We start from the raw sequence: 24012 nt of genomic DNA on the forward strand, positions 1-24012 counted from the left end.
TTATAGACTAACAGATGTATTGGAGCACAAGCTTTCGTGGGTGAATACCCACTTCGTCAGATGCATGTAGTGGAAATTTCCACTACATGCATCTGACGGAGTGGGTATTCACCCACGAAATCTTCCACTACATGCATCTGACGAAGTGGGTATTCACCCACGAAAGCTTATGCTCCAATATGTCTGTTAGTCTATAAGGTGCCACAGGACTCTTTGTCGCTTTTTACAGATCCAGACTAACACGGCTACTCCTCTGATACTTTACATTGTTAAGTCTTTCAAAAGCAGAAATGGGTTGTTTGTACATAACTACAGTGATTCAGTTTTTGGCATCTAGTTCTTTCCCTGCCCCTTTTTCTAACTGGGGAAAGGAAATTTCTATTTCCCAACTATTTTTCCTCTATAGACTTCCCCCTCTTTCTTTTTGTCCATTCACAGACAATCCCAAAGCTGTACCTTGGAAAAAGTTCAGAGACCACTAGTTAGTCTTCAGCTTGCTGATAGGCTTGGCAATTCAAACTGGCTGCTATCACAGTCCTCACGGTCTATTCCATTCTATTCAGGTTCTTACCATGCCCTTATGTGCACAGTATCTCAGCACTATCTAGTTGTGCATTAAGCAATAAGACTAACATCTGCCACATGTGGTTTGTTCTCTTTCTCATCCTCTACCAAGGGAGGAGAACTGTACATGCAGCATGCAATTGTGTTTTGGTGGGGTTGTCAGGGTTGGTTTGTTTGTTTTGTTTTTTTTGAAGAGGTCTGTGTGACTCTCTGTTTACATTAAAAAGAAAGCAGGTTGGACATGTGTGCCTAGCACTTCAATGGGAAGATGGTGAGGTTTGGGATGGTCCTTAGTTCCTGGGAGTCTCAGATCGGCCCCCGAGAAAACTGTTTCTCTTGCACAAACTGCAGACGCCCGACAGCTTAGTACGTTTTAGAGCTGGTTGAAAAACATGATCAAAAACTGAACGTTTGTCGTCTCCCCTCATATTTTCCCCTGAAAAAAGTTTGGATAAAATATTCCCAAACAGCTCTAGTAGGTTTTCTGTTGCCTGAATCCAGCCATCTCACCCCCTACGACATGCTGATTTTGGTTATGTAAAATACTGCCTACAAAGTAGACATCATTAGTTCCATCCTACACCCACTAAAATAAAATGCCACAGAAATATCTTCCCTCGGAATGTTGCTGCTACTTCATTTTAGGGTCATTGATTTTACTTTCCTGTGCATTGCACAGGTGGGGAGTAACCCAGGCTGAAAGGATGTTTTGCTCTGAGAAATCTCTGCAATAGTGACCAGTATATTCCAGCCTTTATGCTAAGCCCCATCTTTCTCTCCCTCCCTATTATTCAGAACTACCGCCCAAAGCAACATCTAGTGGTAGCAGCAAGTCCAACGGATTTTCTGTAGATTTATATGATGTTTTTCAACACCACATCTCTGCCAGTGCCTACTGACTAAAGAGAGGGGGGAAAGTCTAGCAAATTCCCTCTCACCAGGAAGTAAAATGTATTTTCAGTGCAGTAGCTACAAGAGCCAGAGTACTTATAGCTCTCAAACTTGTGGAGGAGGCATCTGGGATTTATAGTCAGACTCTTGAATCAGCTCAAAGCTAGAAGACAAGCTGATAAAAACATGGCATTTACTACAATGTGATGAGAGGAGGCAGCAGGAGCCAGTGGCTAGGGCACTGAACCAGGGATTGGGAGTCCTGGGTTCTATCCCCGCTCTGCCACTGATCTGGTGGGTGGCCTTAAGCAAGTCACCTCCCCCTTTCTGTGCCTCAGTTTCTCCACCTGTGAAACAGGGATAATGACATCAACCTCCTCTCTCAAGTCCTTTGAAATCTACTGATGAAAAGCGCTATATAAAAGCAAGCTATCATCATAATCTCTGGGTCTCACTTTCCTCAACTGTACAACAGGAGGGAATGATGCTTATCCAACTTTATCAAGCACTTGGCAGCCTAGGTGCGAAAGGCATTATATACAAGCGCTAATACTATTGCTACCACACTGCTAGGTCTTCTAATTGCTATTCCACATTCCATACCCCCAACACACTAGACTCCACCTTCTGCAACATCTCAGAGAGGTGACGGTTCTCCAGCCTCAGGGTTTCCAACTGAACCAGAATCACCTGAGAAGACAGGATGAACACAAATAACTAATCAAAGACCTACATGCTCTCTTTTCCCACTTTTAGCTCAAATGCTAATGTAGCTTACGAAGCAAGTTCTGTGTTGTAGTCCCCACTAAGTTTGCAATGGCACCTGTACAACTTATTTAGTTGTACACAGTCCAAGCCAGCCTATTTTCACATTGGTTTATAGGATTTTATTGCCGAAGTCTAATTAATGTAAGACATCTCAAATTGAATTCACAGAATCATAGAAATGAAGGCCTGGAAGGGACCTTGAAAAGTCATCACGTCCAGCCCCCTGCACTGAGGCAGGACCAATTAAACCTTGACCACCTTGACCAGGTGTTTGTCCAGCCTGTTCTTAAAAATCTCCAATAATGAGGATGCTACAGCTTCCCTTGGAAGCCTATTCCAGAGTTTAATTAATAGTTAGAAAGTTATTCCTAATATCTAACCTAAATCTCCCTTGCTGCAGATTAAGCCTATTACTTCTCATCCTACCTTCAGAGGACATGGAGAACAATCAATCACCATCCTCTTTATAAAAGCCCTTAATAGATTAAGGCTGTTATCAGGTCCCGCTCAGTCTTCTTTTCTCAAGAATAAACATGCCCAGTTTTGTTGACTTTTCCTCATAGTCCAGATTTTCTAAACCTTTTATCACATTTGGAGAGAGTTCAGAGGAGAGCAACAATTTGTCCACATGTTTCCTAAAGGTTGGTGCCCTGTTTTGGACACACTACTCCAACTGAGGCCTCAGCAATACAAGCAGAGTTGGACAATTACCTGCCATGTCTTACATTATGACACTCCTGTTAATACACCCCAGAATGACATTATCCTTTTTTGCAACTGCATCACACTGTTGACTCATACAGTGTGTGTTCCCCTATAATCCCCTGATCTTTTTCAGCAGTATTACCATCTAGCCAGTTATTCCACCTTATAGTAATTTCATTTGGACCACAATTCCCTGGTTTGCTTATGAAAATATCATGTGGAATTGTGTCAAAAGCCTTACGAAAATCAAGAGATATCACTTCTACTGCTTCCTCCCTATCCACCAGGCTAGTAACCCTATCAAAGAAGGAAATTAGGTTGGTTTGGCATGATTTGTTCTTGACAAATCCATGCTGACTATTCCTTATAACCCTGTTATCCTCCAGGTGTTTGCAAACTGATTGTTTAATAATTTGTTCCAGTATCTTGCAAGGTATCAAAGTTCCCTGCGTCCTCTTTATTCCCCCTTTTAAAGATAGGTACTATGTTTGCCCTTCTCCAGTCCTCTGGGACCTCACCTGTCCTTCAGGAGTTCTCAAAAGATAATTTCTAACTGTTCTGAGATTCTTCAGCTAGCTCCTTAAGTACCCTAGAATGAATTTAATCAGGCCCTGCCAACTTGAATACATCTACCTTATCTAAATATTCTTTAACCTGTTCTCTCCCTATTTTGGCTTGTGTTCCTTCCCCATTGTTAACATTAATTGTGTTGAGTATCTGAAGCAAAACAGTCATTAAACACCTCAACTTTCTTAATGTTGCTTCTTAGCTCTCCTTCCCCTCTAAGTAAAGGACCTAGTTTCCTTCATCTTTGTTTTGCTCCTAATGTATTTAAAGAACCTCTTCTTCTTGCCTATTAAGTCCCTTACAAGGTGTAACTCATTCTGTGCTTTAGCCTGATTTTGTCCCTCCTTGCTTGTGATATTCTTTTGTACTTCTCCTTAGCAACTCATCCACATTTCCACTTCTTGTGGGATTCTCTGTGATTTTCAGGTCAGATCTACCTCAATAAACAGACTGACTTTCCAGAGACAGCAGCACCAGTCTGCTCTTGTTTTAAGCATCTCTAAACTGAGCTGAAAGCTGCTGCTACTTTGGTACTGCATGGAACAATGAGTTGATTCACCTTTATCAAGTAAAGATTGTCAAAAGTTCCTCTTTGCTCAAGGAAAGCTTCTCTACCTCTTTCCCTCCACACAGCTGACAGCCTAGATAATGCCAGAGCTCCATAGGCAGCTACAACAGGATCCTCCTCACTCAAACCATGCTCAGAAATTCTTTTCCACACCCCTTTCAGCAGGAAAGACAAGTAATGGCAACAGGTTTGGTCAGGAAAGCACGAGGCTGCGGGGGGACACAACAGGGTTAGAAAGCTTTCCTGGGAGGCTCTCCAGTCCCTTGCTCTGATCATGCCAGTCTCTGGATCCCAAGGCTAAAAACACAAGAGGGAAGGAAAGCATTAGCTTAGCTGAAATGCAGGACCCAGTGCTGCAACCCTCAGGGCCCCAAGGGCCGTAGAGACAGAGAAAGAGCCTTCAGTCATTTTTACCCTGTGCTCCACAGCTTTCCTCTCTATTCTTTCAATCTCCATTCTCATTCGTTGCTCCATGTCAGAAGTGGACCCGCTGGCCGAGGCGATAGCAATGTCACGCTGGTGGAGTGCCTGCGTCAGCTGGGAGATCTCCTTTTTCATCCCTTCTAGCTCACTGTTATGTGTTTGTTCAGCCTGAGACAGCTGCTCCTTCAGCTGGAGAGAGACGTGCATGAACCACCCATGAATTTTTAAAGGACAGTCAGTGAGAAAGCAGATGTGCTGACACGTGGGTTATGTGTAATTTTAGCACTGGCTAGTGCAGAGCTGTACATAAGCTTTCTTGGACTCTTCTGTTAACATATTTCAATCCTGACTTATAACAAGCTCTCTCATCCCTTTAGTGGTCTTCTGCTTCCCCAGCTATTCGTTGGGGCAAGAAGTGGGTTGTGACTAAGTATCCACTGCAGAGCAGAAGCCCGTCAAAAGGGCTGAACACCCACATCCCTCATTGATAGCAACTGTGAACACTTAAACTCTCTGAAAATCAGCCCGCAGATCTCAACCTATCTATAAAGCGCCATATCTGTAGTAGGGATGTAAATATCCATTAAAAAAGTTAACCGTTTAAACAATTAAAATTATGTCGTGTAATCGGCCCCGGGGCTGGGGGTTAATGGTTAGGGTCAGTTAACCGGTAAGACTAATGCTTACCAGTTAATCGTTTTGTATTTTACATCCCTAATCTATAAACCTATTTCTACAGCACCACAGAGTCTGTCTATCTAGATACTACATAGCACTCAACACTGTAGTACCTCAGGGCCTCCCAAGTATTTAAAAATAGAAATAATAGGACCACCACTTTCTCTTTCCTCTTCCCCAGCCTGTGGAGCTGTTTGTGTGTGTAAGTAAATAGGCATGTCTATGGTGAGGTGTCTGTATATGTGAAGAGCTTAGCGATGGAAAGCTACATTGAAGAAATGAAGTTTCCAGTATGTTCTAAAAGGGGTGGGGTGATGATTCCTTATCTCTTGGTGGGAACAAGGTCTGTAGGCTAGCTCCTGCTCCTGGGAAAGTTCTGTTTGTCACATTGACAAGCGTAACCCCAGTGGCGTACTGTTTCACCATTCCAGCAGGATGTTGCTGTTAAGGTCATAGTTGCGGGGGAGGGGGAGGCAATCTCTCAGGTTACTAGGACCAATCCCATGGAGGGGAAACGTGAATATGGGCTGTGTATTCCATGGGAAGCCAGTGCAAAGGGCAGAGCACTAGGGTGATGTGTTCACCGCAGATGGCTGCTGTTTTCTGTGCCAGCATATGGCTGCATGCCTAGATATCTAGACTGATACAAACTCACTCATTACACTTACAACCCTAAAACATGTTCAGATCCAGATCTTGAGAAGTGAAATGGGAAGCACATTATACCACTGGGCCAGCTAGAGATCACCTCCTTGTCTCAATTTCTTCTACTTTTGCAAATCTGCTGTCATGACCAGGGTCAGAATCACTCTAAACACACACCCTCTCAGGAAGGAATCTACAACCCCACATATATGAACAGGGTATACATCAGTTAGCCTCGCACTAATGTACAAAAAACAGCCACAGTCCTCTGGGTGTTACTTTCTGGAAAGAACTGTATCACATTTTCCTACCTACAGTATAATGGAAAAACCGGTTACCTACCTCTCGTAACTATTGTTCTTCAAGATGTGTTGCTCATATCCATTCCAATAGGTGCGCGCGCACCATGTGCACGATTGTCAGAAGGTTTTTCCCCTAGTGATATTCGTCGGGTCGGCTGTGGAGATCCCTGGAGTGGCGCCTTCATGGCGGTGTATATAGATCCCTGCCGACCCGCCGCCTGTTCAGTTCCTTCTTGCTGGAATACTCCGACAGAGGGGAGGCGGGTGGGATTTGGAATGGACATGAGCAACACATCTCGAAGAACAGTTACAAGAGGTAGGTAACCGTCTTTTATTCTTCGAGTGAATGCTCACGTGCATTCCAATAGGTGACTTCCAAGCAGATTCCCTGGGGGAGGGGTCAGAGTTTACCTGGATGCTGAATGGAGGACTGCCCTGCCAAAGGCTGCATCATCCCTTGCCTGTTGGGTAATGGCATAGGGTGACGTGAAGATGTGGATGGAAGACCACGTTGCTGCCTTGCATATGTCATGGATAGGGACCTGCACAAGGAATGCTGCAGATGAAGTCTGTGCTCTTGTGGAGTAGGCTGTCAGCGGAGCGGCTAGAATCTTAGCCAGGTTGTCACATGTCCTGATACAGGTTGTGATCCACAATGAAATGCGCTGGGACGAGATGGGTAGCCCCTTCATTCTCTCTCTGCGATTGCAGTAAAGAGCTATAGTGACTTACGAAATGGCTCTGTGCGCTCAATGTAGAATGCTAGGGCACGCCTGACATCCAGGGAATGGAGCATTCGCTCTGTTACTGGCATGTGGCTTAGGAAAAAACAGAGGTAAAAATGTCCTGGTCCACATGAAACTGGGAGACTACCTTTGGTAGAAATGCGGGATGAGGGCGTAACAGCACCTTGTCTTCATAAAAGATGGTATAGGGAGGCTCGGAAGTCAGCGCTTTGAGCTCGGAGATCCTTCTGGCCGAGGTTATGGCCACCAGAAAGGCCACCTTCCAGGAAAGGTAGGACAGAGGGCAGGTTACCATGGGCTCGAAAAGGGGCCTCATGAGCGCGGACAGGACCAGGTTGAGGTCCCACTGGGGAACAGGCCATCGCACCTGGGGATAAAGTCTGTCCAAGCCCTTGAGAAACCAGCCCGCCTGGGATTGCCGAAGACTGACCTACCAGCTGCCCCCGGGTAGAAGGCCAAAATGGCAGTCAGGTGTAACCCTGAGAGATTATATTACCTCAAGCAGCCGGGGTTGGCATAGTAGCTAGTCCAAAACAAGGGGAAGTGGCGCTTGCTGCAGAGGGCTGCCCCCTGCAGAGACCAGATGGAAACGCGCTTCCACTTTGCCAGGTACGTGACACGAGTGGAGGGTTTCCTACTTCCCAGCAGGACATCCCTCACTGGGTCTGCACACTGAAGCTCAAGTGGGTTCAACCATGGAGTTTCCACGCTGTGAGATAGAGGAACTCCAGGTTGGGGTGTTGGAGATAGCCATGGTCCTGTGTAATGAGGGTCAGGCACACGGGAAGGGCAAGTGGCCTGTCCACTGAGAGATTCAACAGCATAGTGAATCAATGCTGGCGGGGCCACGCTGGCGCTATGAGGATCAAGGAAGCCCCGTCCTGGTGAGTCTTGAGGAGGACTTGTGTCTAAGCGGGAAGGGCAGGAATGCATACAACAGGTGACTCGTCCATGAAAAGGTGAAAGGTGTCTGCGATGGAGCCTGGGCTGTGGTTCAGAAACGAGCAGAACCGCTAGCACTACCTGTTGCTCCGCGTCACAAACAGGTCTACATGGGGAAAGCCCCATCTCTGGAAAATCAAGAGCGCGATGTCTGCCCTGAGGGACCATACGTGACTGTGAAATGAGCAGCTGAGGCAATTGGCTAGCTCGTTGGTGCGACGCCTCTAGGTGCATCAAGTGGGCGATGCAAAAATCCCACAGCTCGAGGGCTGGCACAGGGGAGAGGAGCGAGCACCATCCTGTTTGTTTACATAGAACATCGCTGTGTTGTCCATCAGCCCTGCATGTGCCCTGCAGGAGGGCCTGGAACGCTTGGCATGCCAGACGAACCGCCCTCAGCTCCCTTACATTGATGTGCAGCGACAGTTCTGCATGCGACCATAGGCCTTGAGTTCTGATATTGCGTGCGCTCCACAACTGAGCGTCGAGGTGTCCGTGACCAGCAATAGTGTACGTTGAGGTTTGGCAAAGGGTACTCCCGCACAGACCACTTGTGGCTGCAGCCACCAGCAGAGAGACTTGAGAATGCAAGGGGAGAGGGTAACTATTCTGTCCAGTGGGTCCCTGCTGGGCCTGTGCATCTGCGCCAACCACACCTGGAGAGGCCGAAGGCACAACCTGGCGTGCTGAACAACATACATGCATGCCGCCATATGCCCCAACAGTTCATGCAATTTCTGGCCGTCGTTGTGGGGAATTGGCGAAGGTTTTTGATAATGTCCCTGAGTGCTTGAAAGTGTAGCTCAGGCAGGAACACCCTGGCCTGCATGGAGTCCAAGAGAGCTCCTATGAATTCTATTCTCTGCGTCAGGGCCAGTGTGGATTTGAGCACATTCAGTATGAGGCCCAGCCTGCGGAATGTGGCCCGAGCCAGAAACACACGCTCCGCAGCCTATGCTTGCGACTTGGCCTTGATGAGCCAGTCGTCCAGGTGCAGGTGTTCCTGTACCTGACATTTGCGGATGAAGGCTGCCACGACCGCCATACACTTCATGAATACCCAGGGGTCCGCCGAAAGCCCAAATGGGAGCACCCTGAACTGATAGTGCTGGCCACTGACCACAAAGCGAAGAAACTGTCTGTGGGCCGGGATAATGGAGATATGAAAGTATGCATCTTTCAAGTCGAGGGCGGCACACCAGTCCCCCGGGAAGGAATGATGGAGGCCAGAGAAACCATATGACACTTCACTTTCCTTATGAATGTGTTGAGGTCTCGCAGATCCAGGATAGGCTGGAGCCCACCCTTGGCCTTTGGGACGAGGAAATAGCGCAAGTAGAACCCCTTGCCCCAAACTCCTGAGGAACCGCCTCTATTGCCCCTAGAGCGAGGAGTGATTGCACCTCCTGCAGGAGTTGTTCATGAGAAGGGTCCCTGAAGAGGGACAGAGAAGGGGGGTGGTAGGGAACAGAATATCCCATATCCACCGTGCTCAGGACCCAGCAATCTGACGTGACCTGGGACCAAGCACGGTAGAAGTGGGACAGTCAATTCACAAAGAGGGGATAAGGATCCAAGCTTGGTGTTGGTGCTCCGTCCTCGGGCACATCTTCATAAGTTTGGCTTCGGGCCAGAGGGGCTGATGGAAGAACCCTGGCCTTGGCCTGAGGAGGACTGGGACGGGAACCTCCTATTATTCCTGCCCAATCTCTTGCACGAGTCTCGCCTTGGGGGCCCAGAATAGAAGCGGGACAGGGGCTTAGGCTTAAATGGCTGTCTTTGGGATGCAGGGGTGTGGATCCCCAAAGACTTTAGAGTCACCCACAAGCCCTTAAGACTGTGCAAGCAAGAGTCTGTATTTTGGGCAAACAAGTCTGCACAGTCAAAGGGCAGGTCCTGGATCGTGTTCTGGACCTCCTGTGGTATCCCGGACACCTGCAGCCACGCGCTGCGTTTCATTGTAGTGGCAGAGGCCATAGTCCGAGCCACCAAGTCTGCCACGTCTAACGCAGCCTGGAGGGAGGATCTTGAGACCACCCTGCCCTCTTCGAGAAGCACATTAAACTCCTTGCGCGAGTCAGCCGGGAGCAACTCCTGAAACTTTGCTAATGTGCCCCAGGAATTGAAAGCATAGCAGCTGAGTCCCGCCTGTTGGTTGGCCACTCGAAGCTGGAGCCCCCCAGTTGAGTAGACCTTTCAGCCGAAAAGGTCCAGCTTCTTAGCATCCTGTGACTTTGGAGCGGGACCTGGCTGCCCCTGTCGCTCCTTATGGTTTGCCGCATCAACCACTAGAGTCTCCAGGTTGGGGTGGGTGAAAAGGTATTCATACCCTTTCGGTGGCACAAAATAGCATCTCACCAACCCTTTAGCGGTGGGTGGTATTGAGGCCAGAGTCTGCCAGAGGACCCTAGTAGTGTTCTGGATCGTTCTTATCAGGGGCAAGGCCAACCTAGATGGACCCTCTGGGGCAAGGATGTCCACCATTGGGTCCAACTCCTCCGTGATTTCCTCCACCTGGAGGTTTAGAGTCACCCTCCTAAGAAGGTCCTGGTATCCCCTGGTGTCCATTGCTGGCAGAGTGGTGGCGATGCCTGCCACCACCTCGTCCAGCAAGGAGGAGGAGGAGGCCTGTGGGACCAGGTTTTCCTGCCCTTCTGGCTCCCTGGAAGCTGGGTCGGGTGCGTTGCTCCCCCCCATGACGGGAGGTGGCTCCAGTACAACTGGTGGCGCTGGTTCGGGTGCCGCGCCTGAGTGTGACAGCCCAGAATCCTTGTCTTGTGCGGGGTCCTCTGGAGCCCTGGAGGTGTGGCGAGACATCCATCAATGTTGCTTGGGGGAGTGGGGGGGGGGGAGGGGGGAGGCACAGTGTGCAGATGCCACTGATGCGGCCCTAGAGCCCTGACCCTGATGATAGGCCCAAGGAGTCCAAAAGGGCCATTGTACTGGGCCCTGCCACTGAGGTAGCAAGGATACCGCCGGTGCAGACGAGTCCACAACTCTGCGGTGCCAGGACCGCGAGCAGTACCAGCTGCGTCAGGAGACAGAAAACTCCGCCTCCAACTCAGAAGAGTATTCTGAACCCAACCACGGGGGAGTGGGAGAGGAGCCTGATGGTGCCAGGGAGTGGCGCTGTAACATCGTGGGCTTGCCATGATGACGAACAGGGGGCAGTGCTGCCATCGCTGCCGTGAAGGGTGCCGGAGATGGTGCCCTATGTGGCACCGTCATAGATGCTGCAGACGGTGCCATCGTCAGTGCCGCTGACAGTGCCTTAACTTGGGCCGGCATCTGCAGCGGTGCCAGAGCTCACATCTGTGGGGCCAGGGACTGCGCCGTCATGCAATAAGGTCCCATGCTGCCTCACAGGTATTTGGCGGGGAGGGGAGTCCACCAGCACCAGATTTGACAGACCTCCAGTCGGGGCTGGAGTCAACGATGCTGGGTCTTGAGGACCAAGCTGTGGGTGTCCCGCCGTGGGACGCCGCCCTGCTGGAATCCCCTCGCAGCTTCTTAATGGGGGAATGACCCCGTCCGCCTTCTTTTTCTTATGTGGTACTGGGGACTGTAAGCGGTGCTGCCTGCTGGATCTGGCCTTATGAGCCAGGGAGTGGTGCCAATGCTCCTTCCTCGGTGCCGGGGCATCCGGCACCGAGGCCGGGGCGCTGTGCACCGATGATGCCGGTGCTGCTTCCGGTACTGGCTGAGGTCAGAAGGCCGACTCCATCAGGAGGAGCTTTCAACAATAGTTCCACTCTTTCTTAGTCCTGGGTCTAAAGCTCCTGCAAATTGGGCACTGGTCTGTCTGATGACCTTCTCCTAGGCACTTAAGACAAGCAGCATGCGGATCGCCTCTGGGCATAGGTTTTGCACACCTCTCGCACAGCTTAAACTCCTGCGACCGAGGCATGCCCCGGTGCCTGGGGAAAACTAGGGTGGGGGAGAGTCCCTCAAAGTAATCTTAACTAACTATAAACTACTATACAGCTATCAAAACAACAAGGAGTCTGGTGGCATCTTAAAGACTAACAGATTTATTTGGGCATAAGCTTTAGTGGGTAAAAACCTCACTTCTTCAGATGCATAGAGTGAAAGTTACAGATGCAGGCATTATATACGGACACATGGAGAGCAGGGAGTTACTTCGCAAGTGGGAACCAGTGTTGACAGGGCCAATTCAATCAGGGTGGATGTAGTCCACTCCCAATAATAGTTGAGGTGGTGTCAATTCCAGGAGAGGAAAAGCTGCTTCTGTAATGAGCCAGCCACTACCAGTCCCTATTCAAGCTCAGATTAATGGTGTTAAATTTGCAAATGATTTTTAGTTCTGCTGTTTCTCTTTGAAGTCTGTTTCTGAAGTTTTTTTGTTCAATGATAGTGACTTTTAAATCTGTAATAGAATGACCAGGAACATTGAAGTGTTCACTTACTGGCTTATGTATGTTACCATTCCTGATGTCCGATTTGTGTCCATTTATTCTTTTGCGGAGGGACTGTCCGGTTTGGCCAATGTACATGGCAGAGGAGCATTTCTGGCACATGATGGCATAAATAACATTAGTGGATGTGCAGGTGAACGAGCCCTTGATGGTGTGGCTGATGTGGTTGGGTCCTCTGATGGTGTCGCCAGAGCAGATATGGGGACAGAGTAGGCAACGAGGTTTGCTACAGGGATTGGTTCCTGGGTTGGTGTTTCTGTGGTGTGGTGTGTAGTTGCTGGTGAGTATTTGCTTCAGGTTGGGGGGTTGTCTGTAAGCGAGGACTGGCCTGTCTCCCAAGGTCTGTGAGAGGGAGGGATCATTTTCCAGGATAGGTTGTAGATCATGGATAACGCGCTGGAGAGGTTTTAGCTGGGGGCTGTATGTGATGGCCAGTGGTGTTCTGTTATTGTCCTTGTTGGGCCTGTCCTGTAGTAGGTGATTTCTGGGTACCCGTCTTGCTCTGTCAATCTGTTTCCTCACTTCCCCAGGTGGGTATTGTAGTTTTACGAATGCTTGATAAAGATCTTGTAGGTGTTTGTCTCTGTCTGAGGGGTTGGAGCAAATTTGGTTGTATCTTAGGGCTTGGCTGTAGACAATGGATAGTGTGATGTGTCTTGGATGGAAGCTGGAGGCATGTAGGTACGTATAGCGGTCAGTAGGTTTCCGATATAGGGTGGTGTTTATGTGACCATCACTTATTTGCACTGTAGTGTCCAGGAAGTGGATCTCTTGTCTGGACTGGTCCAGGCTGAGGTGGACGGTGGGGTGGAAATTGTTGAAGTCCAGGTGGAATTCTTCAAGGGCCTCCTTTCCGTGGGTCCATATGATGAAGATATCATCAATGTAGCACAAGTAGAGGAGGGGCACTAGGGGACGAGAGCTGAGGAAGCATTGTTCTAGGTCAGCCATAAAAATGTTGGCATACTGTCGGGCCATGCGGGTACCCATAGCAGTGCCAATGACTTGAAGGTATAAGTTGTCCCCAAATCTGAAGTGGTTGTGGGTGAGGACAAAGTCACAAAGCTCAGCCACCAGGCGTGCTGTGGCCTCACCAGGGATACTGTTCCTGACAGCTTGTAGTCCATCCTCATGTGGAATATTGGTGTAAAGTGCTTCTACAGCCATGGTGGCCAGGATGGTGTTTTCAGGAAGAACACCAATGCACTGTAATTTCCTCAGGAAGTCGGTGGTGTCTCGAAGATAGCTGGGAGTGCTGGTAGCGTAGGGTCTGATGAGAGAGTCCAAATAGCCAGATAATCCTGCTCTAAGAGTGCCAATGCCTGAGATGATGGGGCGTCCAGGGTTTCCGGGTTTATGGATCTTGAGTAGCAGATAGAATACCCTGGTCGGGGTTCTGGGGGTGTGTCCATGTAGATTTGTTCCCGTACTGTAGCTAGGAATTTCTTGAGCAGATGGTGTAGTTTCTTTTGGTATTCCTCAGTGGGATCAGAGGATATATGGACACAAATCGGACATCAGGAATGGTAACATACATAAGCCAGTAAGTGAACACTTCAATCTCCCTGGTCATTCTATTACAGATTTAAAAGTCACTATCATTGAACAAAAAAACTTCAGAAACAGACTTCAAAGAGAAACAGCAGAACTAAAATTCATTTGCAAATTTAACACCATTAATCTGGGCTTGCATAGGGACTGGGAGTGGCTGGCTCATTACAGAAGCAGCTTTTCCTCTCCTGGAATTGACACCTCCTCATCTGGACTACATCCACCCTGATTGAATTGGCTCTGTCAACACTGGTTCTCCACTTGCAAAGTAACTCCCTGCTCTCCATGTGTCAGTATATAATGCCTGCATCTGTAACTTTCACTCCATGCATCTGAAGAAGTGAGGTTTTTACCCACGAAAGCTTATGCGCAAATAAATCTGTTAGTCTTTAAGGTGCCACCAGACTCCTTGTTGTTTTTGTAGATACAGACTAACACGGCTACCCCCTGATACTATACAGCTTTCAGTTAACTATTTACAAATAAGAAATGGGAACCACTAGGTAGCCACTTGCGAATGCAACTGTAAATGGCGGTAAGAAGGAACTGAGCAGGGATTGGCAGGGACCTATAGACATCCCCATGAAGGCGCCACTCCAGGGGTCTCCACAGCCAACCCGACGGGTACCACTAGGGGAAAAGCCTTCTGATGATCGTGCACGCAGTGCGTGCACACACCTATTGGAATGCACATGAGCAATCACTCGAAGAACTGCTATTTCAGTAAGGCCCTTCCCTTGCTAATTTCCGTCAGCCATCCACTGCCACTTCTAAAAGCACAGACCAAGCCTACTCTCTTCCACTCAAGGTTTAAAAAAAAAAAAAAAAAAAAAAGAGAGAGACGTAAGGGTCAGTTGCGTGTGGAATCCTCAGTTCTTTCCCACCCCTTCATTATGGGGGCAACTATTTCCCCCACAACACACTCTGTTCTTTCATCCCTTTCTTAGCTTTGCTAATACAGAGCACACTGAGAGGTGTTGTGGGCAGCTGTGCTACCTAGTCCTCAAGCCTCGCTCCCCCTCCTCCAAAAGACAGGGGTCTGACCTTTTTAATCTCAGCCTTGGCCTGGCAGTGGTGTTCTTCCATCACCCGCAGCTCTTTGCACTTCTCCATCTGCTCCTTGCTCAGCTGTATACACCTGGCATTTATGGCTCCTAGGCTGGGGGCAGAAACAAACAAAAAAAAAATCACAATTTAAAAACACCCCTATAAGCCACAATGCAGGTGGTCTCAAGAAACCGGCATTCACACATCTATCCTCTCTACCAAAGTCATTTTTACAGACCAAGACTGCTGCAATCTTTTCTGATTAGACACAGCCATTTCTCTTTTCCTTACCCCAAGGAAAGTTACCAACTTCCCTTGTAAACCTGGGATCATCTCTACAGATCCATCAGTGGAGAAATCCCATCACAGTTTTTACTCAGAACAGGAAAGATGAGATGTAGCTCCCAGCAGCTGTCTATTTAGTTTAACAAAGATTTCCCTCTCCATTACAAAGGAAAATGACATGTTTAAGCAGACTAAAGAAAATATTTTTAAAAGCCTAAAAGGTATATTTAAAAAACAAACAAACAAACTCTAACATCCCACTGTGGTAAGATTTTAGACTCGGATTTCTGTGGACTTTTAAAATACTAGTGGTTTGAACGATTCTACTGTGGTTAACAGCACTGGTGAATAGGACATTATACGTGCCATATTGTCTGTGTGCTACTGGATTTTGAAGTTGTCCTCTACCTGCCCTCAAGACGAGCCACCTCTGACTGTAGGTTCTTTTCATTCTTCTGTGCAAGATCCAACTGCAGGAGAACGTGCTCCAGCTCTGGGAACTCTTGTGACAGCTGTTTCTCATGCAGGTGTTCTTCCAGTGACCTATACACAAACACAGGACCATCCCAGAAGGCCTTAGTCTCTTGACACACCTCACCCCTATGTGTGTTGCTATAAGAACTGTGATATTTTCTATTCTCTGACAACAGAAGGCGGTCCAATAAAAGACATTACCTCACCCATCTTGTCTCTACTCTAGCTCTACAAAATCCACCAAAACGTAATGCTATAATGTGGCATCTGTGGACATTCTGGATCCTGCAAGTGTCTCATCCTGATGACAGGCCCATGTTTGAACTCAGTCAGATTATGACAGGCCGCCACCAAATTAGTAAAAAACCAACACAACTCAGGAATTTCAATCCCACTGGCAGATGCTCAGTAATCCCTGCTGCAGGGAAAGGCATAGCTGCTAGGTCTCCTGTGTATACTTCAGTGTCTCTCTCCACCAGTATCAAGGCAGAAAGGTGCTGATGCCTTTGCCACAATCATTATCACCTTGCTGAAACCTTGATCCTATGCCCTTAATGTTAATGAGACTTTTTCACTGACTTCAATGAGCACATTTAGTGGCCAAAGGATGATTTCTCTCTCCACTACTCACCTGAAATGCACAGAAAGGGAATCAACACAACGCACTGACTCAGGAAACCTACCAAAGAGGCAAGGCTGAATCCCTCTGTATTTACAATACTACTTTACTGTTCAGATGGCGATTGCTTTTAAAGCAAATACAATTAACACATGCAGCGAATGAAATGAAGAACGGGCACCCTTACCTTACAGTGTCCCCCTACCGCATACAACAGCCATGAGCTCAGACTCCAAGCATACAGAAAGGGCTCCACAGCCCCAGAGAGCGACTCAAGGTCACAGATCTACATTATTTAGTGGGGTAATGGCCAACCATGTTTAGATGTCAAGGATCAGACCTGATAAGGAGCTCCTTGCTGTGCAGAGTTTCAGTTATGCTGGCCAGCTCCTTCTGTAACTGCTCCTGATGCATCTTTGAGCTCTTAATGAAATCCTCCTGGGACTGCAGAGTGACTCTCAGCTCCAACTTCTCCTCCTGTAATACCTACAAGAACAGAAATGGAAGTGATTGTCGCAGGGATGGACAGAATCAGTTAGTATAGCTGGTCTGGAGATGAATTTTCAGATGCCAAAAGAAGCCCTCAGTGTTAGATAGGTAATGGGATCACAATGCCACATGGGTACAAAGCCGGCCTCGTGGCCAGCTTGGAGCCTGACACAAAGGCATGGATGGAAGGGTAGGAGAATCTCTAGGGTGACTGTACCTCCCAGGTGATAATCTCAGCTCGAGATGGTAAGGGAATGCACTGAACTACCCCCAACATCCTCCATGGACAGCTCTCACTGCTACTTCTCACAAACCTCAAGCATTTTCTTAGAATGCCCCAGCTCTTCTTGGACTCTTTGGTGATCCTCCAGAATCTTCTGACTGGCTCCAGTCAAGTCATCCACTCTCATGTTAAGCCTCTCCACCTCCAGCTCATTGGCACAGATGGTATCATTGGCTCGCTCCAGCTTGCTGGTTAAATGCTGGATTTCCGATTGGCTGGCCAGTTGCACAGATTCCAGCACCTGCTTCCGATTGGTGAGCTGAGTCTGCTGACAGAGGATGTTGCTGTGTTAAAGCTAAATTACATATAAAGAGAGGTGAAATAAACAGATTTGAAGCTTCATGAAGGCTCCACACTAATACTTCTCAATGCAACATGCCATTTTCTCTGAAAGCAGCGCTGCCACTCAGGGAACAACAGGAGGCGCTGCCTCAGGACCGTACATAGGTGCAGCCTTTGAGGTGGGGAGAAGAAAGGAATTGACAGGATCCTTATGATTCCAAAAGAGGTTCTGAGGGCATCTAAGGAAAGAGAATCTCTAAAGCAGACAACCCACACTGCCCAACAGATTGAACAAACAGTAAAGCAGCCTAATTTCCCTGTCCATCAACCCAGGGGTTAGATCTAGCCAGAGGACAAAGTGGAAGCAGATTTGGAAAGCCATATATGAGCTAGAAAGCCAGGCGAATCTGGTAATACCACATGGAGACAGGGAGCAACTCCTGACAGATGGAAAAGGAATCAAATAGAAATTAGAAACTGGAGTGATGGGAACAGCCAGTCGTGTTCTGTTTCATGCAGTGATTCTCTGGTACTAGAAGCTAGAACCCTCACTTTCTTGAGATTTGAAGGTTTTATTGTTTTAAATATAAATTAGAGAAAGAAAAGGAATAGAATAGTTGTATTAAATGTATCACTGGGAAACAATACCTTCCCTATTATTTGAAGATTGATGTAATTTAACAAATAAGCCACATCATATTCACTTTCTGAACACCTTTTTAATGTAGTGCCCAATATACACAATGTTGTCATTACCCTGGCAATCAATACACAAACCTGGATCACAAGGAGCAATGGCTACGAAAGTAAAAACATATGATGTTTTTGGGCCATGATGGCCCAAGAAACCAACATGCCAGATTGGCTGAATTCATGGACAGTTTCTGCAATAAGGGAAAGCCTGAAAGTAAAAGTTTAGACCCACAAAGGAAAGGCCTAGTCATAATGTCCTATGGTGCCACGTAGGAGACCCAGTTTCGGTTGCTGGCCTTTAGTTTATTAGGCTGGCAGGGATGGAGGGAAGGCACTCCTCACTGGGCAAGAGAAAACCAAGGTCTACTCCAGAGTAACCTATGCAGTTACAGTGACAAAAGGGAATCCAGTAGTCCTTAGCTGGAAAAATGGCACAGCTGACTAATGGGTTGGGTTGGGTGGGGGCAAGAGTGTGCATGGGTCTGCAGATCTCATCCAACCCTGTGTCAGAAAAAAACAAACAAACAGAAAATGCTGTGAGGATGTGTTTGTGACAGGTTTTATTTTTTTAGGTTGAGATTTCCAAAGCAGTCATGAGGATTTAGGAACACATCTTCCATCACCTTTAATGGCAAACATGAGACTAAGTCCCTGAGACTGCTTTGGAAATTTCAACCTAAATGCCCCGTTTTTCTGCTACACTGTGATCTAACACATTGGCCAGTGCTCCAAGGACACGTCTCTCCTCAGAAGACTAAAATATCAAGGACAAAGACAGCAGTGGTGAGACCTTCTGCTCAAAGGCCCACTCGGCATTTGTGGATTGGCTAGTGTTGCCCCCTCACAAAGCACCATCAGTGCCAGCTCCAATCCTGTCAATGCAAACTTCAAAATTCCTCCTTGCCAGAGCTTCCACTCAGCAGCAATTCAGGAGCCCGTTAAGTGCAAAGCTCCCAACAAGAGCTTCTTATCAGCATTTGCTGTGATTGTGTCAGTGTAAGCTTCTTCACAGCTGGGGTCTGGGTCAGCTCATCAGACTACTGCAGCAGCACTAGCTCAGAGAATGCATTAACTTTTCAGGAACAACAGCACCATTCTGCTCCTGTTTTAAGAGCCTCAAAAACAGAGCTAGAAACTGCTGTTACTTTGCTACCGTGTGGCAAGTGCCTTTTGTATGACAAGACTATTTTCAAAGAGCAACTTCTGTATAGCTGCAGTTACACAGCTGAGGACTGGCAGGTACATAGCTTTGAACATGACATGTCAGAAAAGTTATTTTAAAGAGTCATGTCCTGTAATCTCCCGCCACTCCCAGAAACCATCATCTTACTATCTTCCCCCTGCTAATATTTATGAGTGGGATTGAGTGTACGGAAGCCATTGGGAAGGTTCAGCCAGCCTCCATTAACAGACTTCAGATCTTTCACGGCTTGTACTGTATAGACGAGTTCACTCCATTAGGACCGATAAATTCATTTCAGTTGCGATCTGAAGTGGATTCACACTTGAGGGATTTCATTAGTTCGTCACTGCAAACAACTTTCAGCACAGATTAATTGTACCTGAATGAGCTCAGACTGCTCAGCCAAAGCCTTCCTCTGGGCCTCCAGTGACGCCACCTGCTGCTGGTAAAGCAACCGCTGCTTCTCCCAGTCTAGAGATTTCTGACGGAACTCCTGCAAGGACAATTGGGATGACCTGGAGTTTACCACCCATTTGGTTGTCAAGATCATCCCCTCCCAACTCTCACTAATGTTCCCTGTCCCCCCCACTAGACACTTGTGGGCCTTCCTCCACAGCAGGGAAACCATTAGCCAGGCATTTAATGCATACTTGCAAACTTAGTGAGTTCAGTAGCAGCCTTTTCTTGTAAAGTTATAGGGAAGTAAAATTGTTAATGCTATGACGGCAAATCTGTAAAGCTGGTCATGAATCCGCACTCAACATCTGTAAGTAGCAGTAATTGACATTAAGGTTTTAACTTGAAGAGAGCAATGCCACAGCATAGTGTAAGGTTTTTTTTTACTGCTGAGTGAAGTAACAATAATTCTTTACTCAGAAATCAGACACTGCCTCATAGAGGTGTTCTGGGGAGATTCGTTACCAAGTTCTGAGTGGTGCTATCAAAGATGAGAGAATGTGGCTGGTCTCATCATGGTAGTAAGATTAAAGACAAGCTGGACTTAGAAAACACTCATGCAGAGAATTTCCTCCAAACCCTGTGGCAAAATTCAACGCACTTGAATTTTCTACCTTTACATACGGTCTTGTCCTTAAAACATCCACTCACCTTTGATTTAATCCATGATAATAATATCATTTATTAACTGTATTAAAATAGCAGCAAGCCTCAACAAAGATTGGGCACCATTGTCCTAGGTGCAGTACAAATATGTTTACTTGTAACCATATGTTTCTTTTTACATTTTCAAATAGTTCTCCCCTACTCCCCACACACACACCTGTGACAGCTTGCCCCGCTCCTTTATAAAATCTTGGTGGACACAATGTGCATGAACTCACATGGGATCCCAATCAATTTGGGCAGCATCATGACAGGAGCAGTTCAAAAACGGCCTTTGTCCCACAAGAACAGTGAATGCAGGGGTGAGTGGACTAAGTATTTGCACGCACAGTCCACTTGCCTATTAAACATTCAGAGTTGCTACTGAACGTGAAACGGTCAGTTTGATTTGTATGAACCATGGCCATAGCTGCTATTATCCACAGACCTCTATCTTCTTAGTCAATCTGCTCACTTCGGACCGGTCATCCCCTTGGCACTTGGGACCCTCCCTAGCTTCTTTCAGTTGTTTCTTCTGCAGCTTCTCATAGCTTCTCTTCAGCCTGCCTAGCTGCAAGGAAATCAGTGCAATTTTTGATAATGCTGGCCAAGGTCACAATGCATTAAATTAATGAAGCATTCTGAAGGAAGGGACAAAGTCATTTTAAAGATACACTCCCTCAAACCAAGACCATCTGGCTGGCAGAAGATTTCTAGCTGTATAATAAACAAAAAGTACTATATGTACTCCATAATGTATCAAAATATGCTGGACTGTGCCACGGTGGTGCCCTGCTGGGTGGACCATCATCAGCAGGAATTGAACCTGGGTCCTATGGACTTAAGGCAGGTGCCATTACTGCCTGAGCTAAAGTACCCAATACCCAGCTCTGTCAGCCAAGGTTGTACCGGCTCATAAACTTCTGACAGAGCACCTTGCTGAGCAGATATGGGTTACAGAAACATGGAGTGACAGCACCCAAAGAGAAACAGAACGCTGCGAGGGTTGACTACAAACGTATCAAGGATGTGGGTGAAAGACATTCATGAAATCCCAGTGAATGCGATACAATAGCCACTCATCTTGTCATATTGGTTACTTAGCTAGGTCATAACTTTCTCCAGTCAGTGGGGAAATTTAAGAAAGAATATCACCCACATCTATTGCTAGAATTCTAATTTTATTTAAAAACTTGAATAATAAATACTTTGCATTTAAATAGCACCTTTGATCAAATATTTTGAACTTAAACAGAGCATTTGCCACCTGATTATCTAATTTCTTTACAAACACTGACGAAATAAAACTCTTAACATCCTGTGACTTGGGGAAATATCTCCATTTTACAGATGGATAAAATGAAGCACAGAGTGAGTTCGTGACTTGCCCATTGTTATAAAAAAACACATGAACAGAACCAGGAAGCGAATTTAAATCTCATGATTCCCAGTCCTGTGCTTTACCCACAAAGCCATGCTTCCTTTCAGAAGAAGATTTCCTGATTCAGCAAAGTGCTTAAACATGTGCCTAAATGCTTTGCTGAACAGGGATGGACTTACACACACGTTTAAAATTAAGCACATACTTATGCGCTTTGCTGAGTGGGAGCCGGAGCTTTATAAATATTGATTTAGCCTTGCAACATCCCTGTGATTTATAGAATATATAATATCAACTATCCCATTTATAATGATGGGTGACTTGGGATATGGGAGAGGTTGTGAGGCTTTCCTACAGACACAAAGCAAGCAGTTCGGGGATTAGACCCCAGGATTCCTCAGCCTCCAGTTCTAACCCCCACCACATTATCCCTTTTTGAGTTCAATACTAATGCTCCTCAGTCTTGACCACAACACAGTTGTGATTCCAATCCTGAGCTTTAAGACGGATCTCCTAACACACTTCAGTCTGGCCTAGCAGCATCTCTATTATTCCAGTGGGGACATTTCCTGAACAAAGACTGTTCATCATGTTGAAATGTAAGGGGGTTTTAAATGAGGATAGATGTCTTCTGCACACTAAATTGAGATTATACTTATGACCTACGGTAAGCAGGAATTGAGCCCAATCCTCCAGAGATACGAGGTCAATGCACTGCTACCCTCTCCTGGCATTTAGCTCCACACTACTGACAAGCCAATGGAAACAGAAGTAATCACTAAGGCACTTACATGAAATGCTGTCAGCCCACCTGCAGAAAATCTCAGCATCTGTTGCATTACAGTGGGCAGGACATCCTTTGTGAAATGAAGAGTGTGGAACTCTTTTTAAAAGGTCTTTGTCAAGTAAATTTAGTGATATTAACATGCCTGGGAGAATGAAGTCATCTTCAAAGAACAAGAATACAGGCAGAACCAGTATAAAACTCCATACACACACACACCTGCCCCCCACGCACTCTGCCAATCTCCTTCAGCCCTGGCCTGGAGGGTCAGGATCTATGCTGATTCAACAGCTAGAATTTCCTCTGAGATATCAACAAGAATATCAACGGGCATGCTGGTCTCTGGAATGTGGACACCCATCCACTGGTAAAAGGACCGAAATCAACTGACTTCACACTAGCCTCTGAAAAGCCACCAGAATAATGATCTTCTGTCACTACCAAATTGAACCCATTTTACATGGCAAGTGCTCACAGACTACCATAATGGGTGGCAGGATAAAGATAAGGAGATACAGAGATTTTGTAGGAGACCGTAAAACACAGAGTATTTCTGATCTACAGGGACATGACATAGACTCCATAGCAATTTTCAGGAGGAGGTTGGTACCCTTGGCCCAATTCAAATCCCAACACATGCCCATGCACTGGTGGAGTCAGTATACCACATGGTGGATGATTGTCACTTTCTCTCCCGGCCACCATGACTCTACTTTTGGAGGGAGGTATATATCTGCTGTAGGAAAAGTCATCATCTCATGTTTATTTCACATGAAAAAAGCCAGCTGCAGTGCTGTGCATTCTTTAAATGTCATACTATGCTGGGAGAGCAACTGCTTGTATACATAGCAACGTAAACACAAGCATAGGGGTGGCTGGGATGAGAGAAGACAGGAAACCTTGGCCGTAAACTTCTGCAGCTTTTTAACACACCTGAAAGTAGCCACAATAAGGACTAGTCTACACTTGAAACGCTACAGCTGCGCGGCTATAGTGCTTCAGTGTAGCCACTCACTACAATGATGGGAGGGATTCTCCCATCGCCATAGTTAATCCACCTCGCCAAAAGGCAATAGTTAGGGGGATGGAAGAATTCTTCCGTCAGCCTATCACTGTCCATGGCAGGGGTTAGGTCAGTTTAACTATGCTGCTCAGGGGTGTGGATTTTTCTACACTCCTATGCAACATAGGTGGGTCAACTTAACTTTACAGTGTGGACCTGACATCAGTTTACAGCAGGGACGGGCAAACTTTTTGGCCTGAGGGACTCATCGGGTTTCGGAAATTGTATGGAGGGCCAGTTAGGGAAGGGGGATGTGGCCCAGCCTCCACCCCCTATACACCACCCCCACCACTCCCCGAGATCCCTGCCCCACCCAACCTCCCCGTTCCGACTGCCCCCCGGGATCCCTGCCCCATCCAAGCTCCCCGTTCTGATTGCCCGCCCCCCAGGACCCCTACCCCATCCAAGCTCCCCGTTCCGACTGCCCCCCCGGAATCCCTGCCCCATCCAAGCTCCCCGTTCCGACTGCCCCCCCGGAATCCCTGCCCCATCCAAGCTCCCCATTCCGACTGCCCCCCCGGAATCCCTGCCCCATCCAAGCT

The 24012-nt window shown here is 47.2% G+C and overlaps 1 protein-coding gene across 41 annotated transcripts in view; it reads right to left on the minus strand.

Annotated features, from left to right (window-relative positions):
* Positions 1-24012, minus strand: part of CEP63 (centrosomal protein 63) — a 46960-nt gene that overhangs the window by 6291 nt on the left and 16657 nt on the right. For 12 of the 41 annotated variants that reach the window (XM_065557074.1, XM_065557078.1, XM_042853428.2 and 9 more), the window contains 8 exons: positions 20691-20813; positions 19521-19634; positions 17015-17251; positions 16552-16697; positions 15527-15661; positions 14831-14945; positions 4478-4675; positions 4055-4360 (listed from right to left, as the gene is read on the minus strand). In XM_065557074.1, the coding sequence (XP_065413146.1) occupies positions 4055-4360; positions 4478-4675; positions 14831-14945; positions 15527-15661; positions 16552-16697; positions 17015-17251; positions 19521-19634; positions 20691-20813 (1374 nt within the window). Of the gene's footprint in view, positions 1-2058; positions 2146-4054; positions 4361-4477; positions 4676-14830; positions 14946-15526; positions 15662-16551; positions 16698-17014; positions 17252-19520; positions 19635-20690; positions 20814-24012 lie in introns of all 41 variants that reach the window. The other 29 variants (XM_065557099.1, XM_065557100.1, XM_065557101.1 and 26 more) reach the window with 22 other exon arrangements.

The sequence above is a fragment of the Chrysemys picta genome, chromosome 9, assembly GCF_011386835.1.
Source record: "Chrysemys picta bellii isolate R12L10 chromosome 9, ASM1138683v2, whole genome shotgun sequence".
In the NCBI taxonomy this organism is placed as follows: domain Eukaryota; kingdom Metazoa; phylum Chordata; order Testudines; family Emydidae; genus Chrysemys; species Chrysemys picta.